The sequence below is a fragment of the Tetrao urogallus genome (genome assembly GCF_951394365.1).
Source record: "Tetrao urogallus genome assembly, chromosome: 2".
NCBI lineage: Eukaryota > Metazoa > Chordata > Aves > Galliformes > Phasianidae > Tetrao > Tetrao urogallus.
In genome coordinates this window covers 39,075,705-39,089,196 of record NC_136814.1, presented here as the reverse complement: position 1 = coordinate 39,089,196, position 13,492 = coordinate 39,075,705, and the positions used below count along the sequence as shown (strand labels likewise).

The window sequence follows — 13,492 nt, the reverse complement described above, 5'->3', positions numbered from 1 at the left end:
TTATCTTCCCTTGAACCGTCCGTGTACACAGCTCTACATTTCCACAGTCCTCCTGCGAAGCCCTTGCAGCAAAAGGCTCCCGTCTGTTCCTCCCGATCCGGTACACATGGTAAGACAAGAAGTCAAATCCTTTGGACAAATCCTTATAACTTCACAGATACATGGTGCACTTCTTCCGCAATGAAAGATATTAGTCACGAAACTCAACGCCAGACTTGATTTATAGCCATGATTTTAACTACAAATCCTTCTGCCACCCTCTTGAGGGCAACGGAGATACCAAGTAGCAACATATACACATACATACAGAGCTAAGCTATACACTCCAGACAACACAGAATGAGATTTCAGCTAATATAGCTTCTATTTGATTTCCTCAGAGCAGCACTCGGGTCCTCACAACTCCTATACAAAACAGCAGTATTTTTTCCACCAGGATTTAGAGAGGTTTTTCATCTTGTCTGGAGTCCTACACTTGGATTTCTTTGGTTGCTGCTGGGTATCTGAGTACTGAATTCCAGCCACAATGGCTGCATCAAAGACCTCCTTGAGGTTTTTCTGAGTCAAAGCCGAGCATTCGATGTAGGACGCGGCTTTAATTTCCTCAGCACAGAGCTTCGCGGCCTCCTCCGGGACCGGCTTCTCCTTGCACTTGTCCAGCTCGATGAGCACCTTGACATCCTCCCGGAGGTCCGATTGCGTCCCCACCAGGATGATGGGCGCCTTGGGGCAGTGGCATCGGATTTCGGGGACCCACTTCTCGCTGACGTTCTGGAAGGACGAGGGGCTGACAACACTGAAGCACAGCAGAAAGATGTCTGTGTTGGTGTAGCACAGAGGCCTCAGCTTGTCGAACTCATCCTGGACAGAACGACACTGTGTTAGCACATGACAAACAGCGCTGCGTAGGCCGCAAAACACCCCCAGCTTCAACCCCTGTCCTCCTGGGATACCACAGCACCAGAAACTGGGATGAGGTGGGGCAGCAGGCCCACGTGCAGACCCAAGGCCTGACCATGCCCAGCCACAAGCCCCCACCCGGCTGAGCTTTTCTAACGCTACAGCTTCAAATGCTTACGTATTTCCTTTGCTACTTGCACATCAGCCCACTGCCCTATATCTGCCCAAAAAAGGACCAGCAAAGCCACAGAGAGCAATGAAGCTAAAAAGAAAGATATGGGAGGGAAAAGGTACGCGGGCCTCAAAGGTACCGTCCTGCCTGCAGGCACAGGCGAGAGCACAGCAGACAAGTGGCAGCAAGCACACTCTGGCCGGAAACATTTTGAAACCAGTGCTACTTAACAACATCCTACAGGAGAGGCAATAATTTCCCTGCCTTTGTAACCAGGGATTTAAATCCAATGGCAGCAACAGCGAATCACAATGCACGGGCTTAACATGCCAATGGCATGGAATAAGAGCTTTACCTTTCCCTCCCACCCATGCCACATCAAACAAACTGCAGAGAGGCCTCCCTGGTGCTATCTTTTTTTTTTCCCTCCTCCTTTCCTCTTTTTGTTAGAGGAAACTCCAACAAAGCAAGGCCCTTCTGCAGCTTCAGGAGGTAGCGGAAAGAAAGCCGAGCACCTGAAGGTAATAAAGGAGCAAAGAATGAAGCAAGAAGCAAGGGTTAACTAACTGCACACAGCCCTTTATGCTGACAGCAGGATGAAAGCAGGGTAACACCAGCAGCCTGAGCAGGTAGGATTTGCCTCTATGAAGTGACATTTTAATTAAAATGGACATGTTCTCAAAAGCTCTGAATTTAAAGTGCAGAGAATAAACGCAGCTGAAGACATCTCTCCAACACCAGCATCTTGCTGCTGAATTGCAAGTCGTGTGTTAATTTTCAAGATGGGAAATTTTGATTTAAAGCCTGTGAGGGCAAAGGATATGCAGCTTAAAGCCCACTGGAAGCCTCAGAAGTCTCGTTCCACTTGAATGAATTTCTTCCAGCAGCAACTCCAAGAGAGACAGCAATTTATAAAACACGAGTCAAGAAAGCAAGCTTCATTAGCTCTGCTGATTCCCAGATTAAGGCTCACAGGAGAGTGGGCTCTCACCATTTGACTGGAGGAGCCCTGTGCTCACTGAGCTGCAGCACTGAAGGACAGAGCCATTTGCAGCAAGGAATCTCGCTGCCTAACTGCCTCTTCTTACATGAGAAACCTCAGCAGCACTTGATTCAATGGGCTTGAAAGTCAAACCTAGATCTTAAGGGTCTCTGCTCAGATGGGACGGCGCCCTTCATGTTCCGAGTGCACTCCTGTGGATTCAATGGCAGGTACACAAACGGCAGGGCTCTGCACCTCTTCAGGCTGCTGACACTGAAATAGCTGGAATTTCACCCTGACTGGAGTGCTCTTTCAGCTGCAGATTCCAGCAGCAATCTCACCCAGCCAGGCGTATTTTATTCAGGATGACTAATGCTGTAGACAACCTCTCCATTTGTAATGAAGCAACTCCCCCTGTTCCAGGGCACTTGGACAGCCAAACACCTGAACCACTCACTCTGCAGCAGTGCAGGTGAGCAGACTGACTGGCACCACCTGGCCTGGGCACTACATCCACAGGCTGTCACCACACAGGTGGGGTCATCTGCATGCTCTGCCTATGAGCACACACAGAGTTCCACCTTGGCACAAGACCAGGGGACACCTGATGCTATTACCTGCAGAAAGCAGGTAATAACCTGCTTGCAGGCTTTCAGGTTGGGTTTGTAGGGCAGATGGAAGACCTATACTGCTGCCAAAGCTGAGTAGCCCTCCGAAGTCCTCTCTTAAGTGGGGCACCTGCTTGCAGAGCACCTAACTAGGTTTGTGTGCTAAGGCCGCTGAGATTTATTTGTGTGGCTATGGGGAAGCCACAGACCTGGATCCACAAAGCAGTTAATGAATCCAGCTCCAATCCCTTTCAAAAACAAGTTAAGCAGCAAAAAACCTCAAGCAACCTGGGCTCAAACAGTACTGCATGTGTTTATGACACACACAAGCCAAGAACATGCAGAAAACACAAGAGATGGGTGCTCTGGTCAGGCAAACGAGGAGCTGGAAGTAGCAGGAGTTTGTCAGCTTGGCAGAGGCAGCACTTCTTAGTGGCTGGGAATTGAAAGTGTGAAGTCTCCACAGATGCCACCAAATGGTATTTTTTTCTCCCTCAAGTCCCTTTAACAGCACAGTTTCCACCTCTCTATACCTACAGCTACGAATGTTTTACATGCCTGTGTCTCAAACACAGTAATTCTCATTTCCATGGTTATTTAACTAAAAAATGAAGCCAGTGACAACTGCTCTCAGCAGATGACCAGGTGGCCCTCCAGATTCCGGGGTCACCACAGGGACTGCTTTGCTTGACCTCTCCTCCTGGGACCTCCCCCCACCCTGCTTGTCACTGGGGTTGGCGGCTTCACTGACCTGCCCAGCCGTGTCACAGAGCTGCAGTCGCACCGGCTTGCCATCCACAGACACCACGGCTAGTGGGGAGAGGAGGGGAAAAAAAGCGTGGTGAGTTCAACTTTGCACATTTTCCATTAGGAAGAAATAAAAATTAAAAAAAAAAAAAAAAAAAAAAAGAGTTAAGAAGGAAAGAAGAGATACGGTCTCCCTGTCCTTACAGCCCTTCTCTTTGCTTAGGCTGGATGTAACAGCTTAGCAGGGCTGGAGCCGGGTCTAGCACCAGCAATCGGGCACGCAGCCTGGGGGCTCTCCGCTTCGTTTCCCCGCGAGCGGCACGGCACAGACCCCCGCGCTGTGCCCTCCCCTGCTGTAGGGGCGTCACTCGACCATCCTCTTACGCGTTCCCAAGCACAGAGAGCCCCCGCCGGGCCGAAGGCACGCGGAGCAGAGCCTCACCGTCCGCAGCCACCACTGGAGATGAAATTTTAGCCCTGCCAGCTCCCGACGCAAGCCGCTCCGCTCGAGCGCGCCGGCCGCGGGCACCCCGGGACCGACCCCCTCCACCCCCCCGCCCCCTGCTCGCTGCCGTCCCCCGGTCCCCGCTTACCGGAGAAGTTGTCGAAGGCAGTGGGGATGTACTCGGTGGGGTACCCGTTGGTGGTGTAGCTCACCACCAGACTGGTTTTCCCCACGGCGCCGTCCCCCACCAGCACACACTTGATGCTGCGCCGGGGCTCGGCTCCTGCACCCGCCCCGTTCCCCGCTGCGGCCCCGGCCCCGCTCCCCGCCGCTCGGCAGCGGCCGCCCAGCGCCGCCCCCAGTGCCGCTGCCGCCCGCCCGCTGCGCACCCTGCGCGGGGGCACCGGCGGCACCTCGCAGCCGCCCGGCACCGGCTTGCTGATGTAGCCCGCCTCGCCCTCCTTCTGCGGCGGCATCCGAGCGGCGCCGCGCGGCACCGCCGGCCGGGGGGCGGCGCGCGGCCCGGGGCCGCCGGCCGGGGAACGGCGGGGCGCGGAGACGGTGGCGACGGGCGAGCGATGCGGAGCAACCGCGGGCCGGCAGGAGCGGCGCTGCCGCCGCGAAGCCAGCACCGGCGGAGCGGGTGCTTCCCGGGGGCGGGAGGGCGAGCGGCTTCCGGAACGGTGCGGGCGACGAGAGCCCGGCTGGGTGTGCTGCGGTGTGCTGCGCTTTGCTGAGCTGCGCTGTGCTACGCTGCGCTCGCCTCGCCCCGCGCTACGGAGTCCTAAACGCCAGCCCCGCGCCGCCGCGTGACATAGCGCGGAGTGGGGAGGAGCCGCCCGGTGCGGCCCGACCCGGCCCGGCAGGCGGCGCCATAGCACCCGCTCCGCCCGCCCGACGGCTGCGGCCGCTGGGCAGGGGCGTGGCGCCGCCCGGCGACCGTGCTCCCGATTGGGCCGCCCTCCCCGTCGGCCGCCGCCATTGGCTGGAGCGGATGGGGCGCGCCGCCTGCACCGTCGGGGCCGCCCGCGCTCCGCTGGTGGCGCCGCCGTCAGGGCGCAGCCGGAGCCCGTGTGCTGCAATAGCAGGGGTGGCTCAGTGCGTACCTTGCGTTATACTGCTGCTGCTAGTCCTCATGGGGGTGCCCGGGTTAGATCAAAAGCGTTCTGTTTTAATTTAGTTTAATTATAGCCTGAGTACCTCCCAGGGCTGTACTGCTTTAGCAGTATCTTCGCGGCACGGAGGCAGTCGTGTCGGATAGAGCCAGTGCGGCTCAGCCTTGCTGGAAAGGAAAGCACCCTGTATGCATGGTAAGGGATGGTATCTGCTGTTACTTCTCCCTCCATAGCTGTCTGCAGCAGAGGGCTGTCGTGTGCCTGGTGCACCTGCTGTGTGCTGCACTGTGCAGGGCAGAGCCACGACTGCAGCCTGGCGCTCCCAACTCACTCACTTCCATTCAAAACAGTTTTGAGAAAAGGAGAACTCTAATTACGTCCTAGCTGTATTTTGTCTCAGCATCCCACAAACGATGCACGTTGTTGGTGCTGTGAAGTGGTACGTGATGCTGGAAGGCGTGGTAAGCTCCGCAGCTTGGGTCACTTCAGGTAGTGTGTCATCAAATGAATTGTAGCAGAATCTGGAAAAATCACTAAGACCACCTGGTCCAACTGCCCATCCCCACCACGGCCACTGACCATGTCGCTCAGTGCCCACATGTTTCTGTAACACCTCCAGGGACGGTAACTCCAGAGCTTCCCTGGGCAGCCTGTGCCCATGTGCCAAGGCCATGCAGTGTCTGTGCCCATGTTGGATGATGCACAACCTGAGGGTGAGCAGCAAGCCACAACCGCTGGCACAAGGATGCAATCTGACCTGGTTGTGGGCATGAGGATGTCTGAGCGATGCTATATCCTATCTGTGATGACAAATAGTAAATCCATGTCCTATATCAGTGCAGTGATGAGAACTCATTAAGAGCACAGTTGCACAAGCTCCTGTAGGTGGGAGGTGAGGGGTGAATGCTCCATACCAGCTAAACATCAGTTTGAATGGCGTTGAAAGATGATGCTGGAAAGCTCTTCATTGCAAACACTGCAAGTGAAAAATGCCATGTGTGCATTTTTGAACACCTTCGGTGGCCAAATGCATTGAGCTGAGTGGGGTCTGGTGAGATAACTACAACTGCCCACATTGTTCTTGTACTGGGAGGGCAGGAGCAGCCTGGGAGCTGCATGGCTGTGCTGTACTGTAATGTGCCCTGCCAGATACAGTAGCCCTTTGTATGAGAGGATGATCTAAGCCATTGTTGTGCCCACCCACACCATAGCAGCGAGCTGGGGCAGCACCAACAGCGGTGCCACCCTGTGTGAAAGATGCTCTAAGCAACATCTGCTGTCCCCAAGCTGTCAGCCCAGCCCTACTGCATGCACCCATCTTGCAGGTTGGAATACAGCTGTTTTCAGAGCTGAGCTGTGGGATAACAAATCTTAGTTTCATGCAGGTCACTAGGGTGCTGCTGTTTGTCCATTATCAGCTCTCTCTCTATCTTACGTGCTCGTGTTAGTCAAATATCATTCTTTGAGGAAAATGACAGAATGAGGAAATTATTTTATCAAAATGTGAAGTAGGTCATTGTTATATCCTGGCTTATCATTTTCCCTGTGATACAAAGAATCTGAACGGGGTGCTGGCCTTGTAGAATGAAAGCTTTCCCTTTTTTTTCCTGCAGAAACTTGACAAGCCTGACACAGAGCAAGGCACTGGGCATGACGTGATGCAGTGCTGCTGGTGCAGGGCAGGGTACAGACTGCCCCAGGGGCTGTCACCGGGGTCCCACTTGTTGTGAAAGCAGCAAACCCACAGCTGGAAAGTGGCCATCTCTGATGCTCCCCATTTTCTTCCAAAACAGCGAGATCGTGGCAATGCTGCTGAGCTGGTCACTGGCTGGAGAGGTGAAAAGGAAGGAAAGGGGAAGTATGAGGGAGCAAAAGAGGGCAATAAGCCAGGGAAGCAAAGGGAGATTGTGTGAAGGACAGCTCTGACCTACCCTGACTCCAGAAGAGTGCTTTTGAGGCTGTTTCTTGACCGCCAGGAGAGAAAAGGGCTGGGGAAGCACAAGATTCTGTTCTTTTTATTATGAACTTCATTTGTTGTATGTATGTATATATATATATATATAGATATATATAGATATATATATATGTGCCAGGGCTTTTTTAGAGAACATGTTTGTCACTCAAAATATCAACCTCAGGCAAGTTTTCACTACCTGGGGAAAAGGTTCAGGAACCGGTACACACTATTAACACAGTAATATCCCCCCACCCCTCCAGCTAAATTCTGATTGAGAAGGCACTAACATGAGCTCAAAATCAAAATGGATTGCTGAAATCAACCTGAAAGCAAAATAAAACAAAACTAAACAAAGCAGAATTGCTTCAAGCCACTCAAATTCCTAATTAATTCAGAAAACAAATTAACCCTAGCCTCCTATCTGCAGTGCCTCTGCAGGGGAGTTGCTGTGGGAGGTGATCCCTTTATCTCACTTTTAACATCCTTTTCACCCCACCTCAGACCACAGCCGCTGGCAGACACTGAGTGTCCTGAGTGCTGTGTGACAGTCTCCAATTTGCCCATCCTAGAGCTTCTCATGGCCCAGGGCTGTCCCACAGCCTGGGGCACAGGGATGGAGCTGTGCTGCAAGGATGGAGCAGTGTCACTGTGCTTCTGCTTACATGGCCTTTTAACATGCTATTTCAGCCTCGGAGTTGCAGAGGCAATCTTGAATGAGGCAATTAACTCCAAGCCCTAGACTGAACATCTGAGGGGAGAGAAAATTATAAGAGAGGAAGCTTTGGCAGCGTGCTGCACGCTGGGGCATCCCAAGATGGGCCATGCACATCCTGTGTGGACCAACATCTCGGAAGAGGGACAGCACCTTCCTCCTGGGGGGCCTCTGCCAGCAGGGCTGGGAGGTAAGGGGCATAGAGACCCTCCTGCCCTAACTGGTTCCTTTTGCACTCACAAGCTGGTTGCTTGCAAAGTCTAAGAAGCGATAGTTGCTCCATGTATTATCTCTTCTGGAGCCAGCCACTTTCTCTTGGTGTCAAACTTGGACAATTCCCATGGGCAGTGCTGAAAAGACTTTTTCCAGTTTTAAAGATCTTCTCTGAAAGCAGTTGCTAGGATCTTGTTAGTGAGGATTAAATACTTGGAACAATACAGCACAAGCATCAGTTTTACTGGAAGTGAATAGGGCAAACTTTCCTATAAGCTGCCCTACTTACAACCCAGAGGTGCACCACGGGATGGCTTCCACAGCCTCACAATGGAAAGAGCCACAGTTCTCCATGCTGCATGGCAAAGCAAAGGCAGGAAAGTAAACACCAGGATTCACCAGGTGCAAAGCAAACAGCTCAATAACCACCACAGTCACAGCCTGCCCTGCTCCAGTGCTCATAGGTGGAGCTCATAGGTGGAGTTCCCAGGTGCCTCCCAGTGCCCAGCCCAAATCCAGCTGCCTTCAGCCTCTCAGCTGCCACAGGTATGTGCAATCAGATATGGAAGCCAGCTGCAATGTGAGCTACGTTTTCCTTTCAAGCTTCCTCTGTTTACCTGAAATGCTACATCTTCCACAGCTTTAAGGTTCTCCATGCCTTTGAAAAAGAATGCCAGAGCAAGAAGAACAAACAAAAGGCTGCAGCTCCCCAGCTCCAAGAGCAGAGGAGTCCTCACCCAGAGGTGACCTAGGGGCTTTGAACACCAGGCACTGTTAGCTGTAAATGCAGACCACTACAACGTACTCAAGATTTCCAATTGCAGTAAAGGCACTGGGAGCAAGAGATGGATAGGTTGCCAGCTGTGTCAGTATGATAAGACAAGCAAGGACACCAAAGCTTTCATTTGAAAGCAAATTGAAACCTCAGCAGTGACACAGGGCAAATCAGCACATAAGCTGCACATGGAACTCTGAGCAAGGCACTGTGGGCAAACGTTTCTTATCTTCAGCTGACGTCAATAGGAATAGCAGCAAAGTGTTTCCTAGAGAGGAGGAGGAGAAAGTCCAAAAGATTTTTCAGCAGTAAAAAAAGTGCTTTTTATAAAGCAGTGCTTTATAAAATGTTACTGCTTTTCATTGACAATGAGCAGACAGAATCACCCACAAGTTCTCCCAGAAGTCTGCTTGCTTGTATGGATTTAACAGTGCCATTCCTGCAGGAATGCTGCCTGCTATCTCCGCTGCATCCCAAAGACAACCTGGGAAGCAAAGTCTCTCAAGCAGCACAAGGTACAGCTGTGATAATTACCCACTTGCTCTGATGGTGTGTGAAACAGGACTCTGGGAGAGGCAGGATGTGGTGACTGAGGCTTTCTGCAAGATGATGCTCCCCGCAGCCACCTCCCCATTTCTCAGAGTTCCTGCTCCTCCAGCAGCCCATCTTACTGACTTTTGCTTTGCTTTCCAGTTTTATTATTTTCATTAAATCTAATTATCAGAAGAGTGGATGAGGCCCATCTTGGATGGATTTTTTCTTTGTCAGTAGTTTTCATTTTGCCAAGTTTGTTTTGTTTTGTTTTTTTGCTTTTAAACTCTTTTGATAATAAGAGGCAGGTGACCCAGCAGCAAAAACACTGCTCATCAGCCTGGACAGCTCAGGGGAGGCTTTCTCCCTCCCTGAAAGCCCAGAGGAACGAGCCTATGCTGCTGCAGAGGTGGAATTGCACCCAAACCACAGGGAACTGTCCTGAGCGTCCCAAAATATTGCCCAGCCTACCCTTAGTATCTGCCTGCTGTTTTTGGGTTGCATTTGCAGACCGGGGCTTGGGCTGCATGCAGACCCAATGGGTCTTGCTGTTGTGAGTAATGGTGTAAGAGCAGCAGATCCCAGAGGCTAGTCTGCCAGGGGGAACAAAGAGATGGTTATAGGTTTGGGGAGAAAAAATAAGGAAATGAAAAAGAAAAGAGAACAAAGAGCCATTGACAAGAGGCACAAATAAGCTAGGTCTTAAGTGTCATTCCCCATCTGATAAAACAAAAATGTCCAGAGCAACCATTAAGAAAAAAAAAACACCATGCAGGATTAAATATCTGTTTGGCTCTATGCACTGACTGTACACAGAGCTCTTTTTCCTTTTGTGCTCTCAGTTATCTTTCTTCTTGATTAATGTGGAGCTGGCCACATACTCATATGTGGACGATGCAGACCCATATTTTGGGAGCTGCCTTTGTGTAGTCTGTACTTTCAGGAGCCTTCAGCAAAGCAAAACAGCAACATGTGTGTGAAGGAAAGGGGAAGGTGCTTGGGCTGATCCTATGACATACATCAAAGGGGTAGGGATGAGAATTTGAGAGGGATTCAAAGCCAGAGACAACTCCAGCAAGGGGTTAAAGATGGCAAAACGGTACTGAATAAAAAATACACAGCAGAAAAGGACAAGTGTGGGGAGTGCCGCTGTGGGCTGCTTGGGGCAAACAGGACATTGGTGACCATCAGGCAGCAAGGAGATGGACGGTGGCTGCCCCTCACTGGGCTGTGAGCAGTGAGGGGGCTGCACGCAATTTGGCTTTGCCATGCCAAAGAGAAGGGGGATAATCCATTCTCCACAGCACATGGAGGTAAATAAGGCAAGAAATAATGAGATTAAAGTGCAGCAAGGGAAGCTCAATACAGCTGTCAGAAAAAACTTCCTAATGGTAAGGACAGCTGCATATTGCAATAGCCTCTTGGGGCCATGGCATCTCCACTGGAGTGAGACGCATGGGGCTGTCAGGAACAGCTGGGTAAAGCTGCATGCGTTTCTAGGGAGCAGGGATGTGCTGGTGCTTCTTGATAGTTTCTCTTCCAGCCACACTTTTGGAAAACAATTGAAGGACTGCCAAGGTCAATGGCACTGCGGTGATTTCCACTGGTGACAGACAGATAGCTAGGTAAGCCCAGTACTCCTTCTCTCTAACCATAGTATTTGTTTGCATGGAAGTAGGTGTACCTGCTCAACATTCCTTTCTCTGTGCACTTCCCTGGCCTCCTCTTCTCATCATGCAGATCACCAGTGTGTCCCTGAAGCACAGGATATGATGTCCTCTTGGGAATCCAGCTGGGGAAACTGGAATTCAAAGGTGAATAAGTAAAAATGTGGGGTGTTTTATTTTCTTCTTCTTCTTTTTTAATATATATAAAATAGAGACTGAATTCTGCAAACCTATGTGTGGTTACTTCACTGTTAACCCAAGGGTAAACATCCTCACACTCAAGGCCCATCTCCACTGACTGGAGCTCCCCATTAAAAGGTCTGTGCTTCCCTATAGCGTGTTCTTCAAAAGCCAGATGACAATAAGAAGTCGTCTTACTTCAGCAAGGCACCTCTTTCACTTCTCTCACCACATCCATAAGAAAATGGCTGTGCTAAATACACTTTGGGATCAAAGCCCCGTCAAGCAGAATAGATTCCATGCACCAAACCGACAGGCTTCTTGCAGATTTGTTGCTATGGTGCTATTGCCTTGAGAAATTAAAATATCACTCATCAGCCTCCATGGGAGCCTACCCAGAAAAGTAACCACCACAAATTAATAGAACATTGTTTTGGCCGCAGTCACCGAGCAGTTAATTTGCTTTAAGCTTTAATCATCCTTAACTTCACGTTTGGCTGTTAACCCACAAACTGATCATTAACTGCATGTAATGAATGACTGATTTCTAAAGGATTGTTCCAAAGCAAGTTGCTTTTTCATTTGTTGCCAAATGACTTTAATATCTCCCACCAGCACATGAGTGACCTATTGATTCCCCCATAAGAATCTGAGGTGAAACAGGGAGGTACTTGCAGGTTATCTGCCTATAAACAGGCTGCTCAGAGCTGATAAACTTGATGGGGCTGCATCCCACTTTCCAATTTCACTCAAGCTTCCCAAAGAGGCAGGAGTAACCTGGCTGGGTTGTTGTGGGTCACAGCTGGAGGTCTTTAATCAACATTCCCAGTGAAACAGCAGGAGTTTGGTTGGCCTGAAACCCAAATCAAGATTTCGCTGGTATTTACTTTGGTGCTTGTCCCTTTCATAGCAGCTGGTTATGGATGAATGTGATGTTGCTGCAGAAATGATCAAATGCCAATTGGACTTCTTGTTTTTTCTTCTCCCTTCAGTTTTAAAATGCCTACAACTGAAATGTTCTAGTGGCAACTCATTTAGGCTGTTTAGATGTATCTGCTAGTAAATGAAAGGAGCAATTTTTTGTTTTAGGTAAACAAAATCTTCTGACTCACAGTCCCTATGGTCAGCCACGAGACAATCCTCCTCTCCCATCTTAAGGTCTGTGAGGCCCAAGAAGCTGACTCTGACTCACTGAGGAGGGGTGAGGACTGGGCCATTTTCACAGTGTGCACCTTTCTTCCTGACAGCGCAGACAGAAGTAAGACGGGAGAAAGCCTGCACCGCACTGTCCCAGTTTCTCTTCGGGTATCACTGGGCTTTGATTGTTCTCTTTGGTACAAGAATAAGTTAAACTCATATTTGTAAGTATCTGTTTGAACTCCCCTGCACTGATAGGGACAGGCATTGGGAAATTTGTATTTAGTACCACCACTGCTGCATCTTTGAACTTAATTTTGGAAGCACCCCTGTCACCCCAGTGAAAGTAAAACACGATATGGAACTAAAAGCTTCCTGCCAGACTTACAATGCTAAGTGCTGCCAGCTTTTTCTGGAGAAGAGTCTTCAGTAAAATATTTTCTAATTGAGGAATGCTGATTCCTTCAAACTGTTGACTTTCTGGTGAGAACCACAAAGGAAAACATGCCCAATATATTTCTCAAATAAAAGTAATGAAGAAAAAATTAGGAATGTCTAATGTGTTTTCATGTTACTGGCATTTATAATGGTGTTTTCTTTATTCAAATGATGCCTGCTATTTAAATAATTTTACTTTCAAGTGAACAAAAAAAAAAAACAGCGTGAAAGTATTGAAAAGCAATGTTTCAGTTGACTCCCACTGCTTTTTTTGTTGTTTGCCTGCAAACATTTTCCACAGTTTGAGTTTTCAGTTCCTTTTTGTGACCTTAGAGGTATTTCTTCCATTTCAAGTACCTTCTATTTGCAGAAAACAGCAAGCAGATAATTGTGCCCAAGCAAAAAACAGGGTGAAGCTCCAGCTAAGGCAGGCCATGGAAACACCAGGAAAACATTCCCAGTGCCTCAGCACCTGGTGCCATGGCTTCAGTGAACAGCAGGGCTCTTCAGGGTTGTTCAGACCAAGCATGCCATGGGTCTCCTGTGAGGAGCTGCCAGCGTGGGGCCCAGCAGGACAAGGAAATGGATAGGAGCAGGCTGAGAACTGGAGGGACAGTCATTTTTTATTTTTTTTTTTCTATGTACATTTATTGAATTTTCCAGTTGCAGAAATGCAATCAAGTCAATTCATAGTCCGCAGGAAGAATGTCCTGGTGTAACAAAAACACAAGGTTTCCAGTATTCATTTCTACTGCTAAAATCTTGCAGAAAAGTATCTATTACCACGCATAGGGAGGGAATGTTCTTAACGGGGACAAAGCTCCCAGTGAAATCCTGGATTGTAGCACTGGGACTAAGGCAATGCAGAGGCACTGCTGCTATTACTGTTTTTAACCCTGCTGTGTCCTGCATC

The 13,492-nt window shown here is 49.9% G+C and overlaps 1 protein-coding gene across 1 annotated transcript; it reads right to left on the bottom strand.

Annotated features, from left to right (window-relative positions):
• Positions 1–405: 405 nt before the first annotated feature.
• RHOU (ras homolog family member U) lies at positions 406–4,330 on the bottom strand (the record flags this gene model as incomplete). Its single annotated transcript, XM_079532509.1, has 3 exons — positions 406–861; positions 3,414–3,472; positions 4,003–4,330. The coding sequence occupies 3 exons, from the start codon at positions 4,328–4,330 to the stop codon at positions 406–408; spliced, it is 843 nt and encodes a 280-aa protein (XP_079388635.1).
• Positions 4,331–13,492: the final 9,162 nt, after the last annotated feature.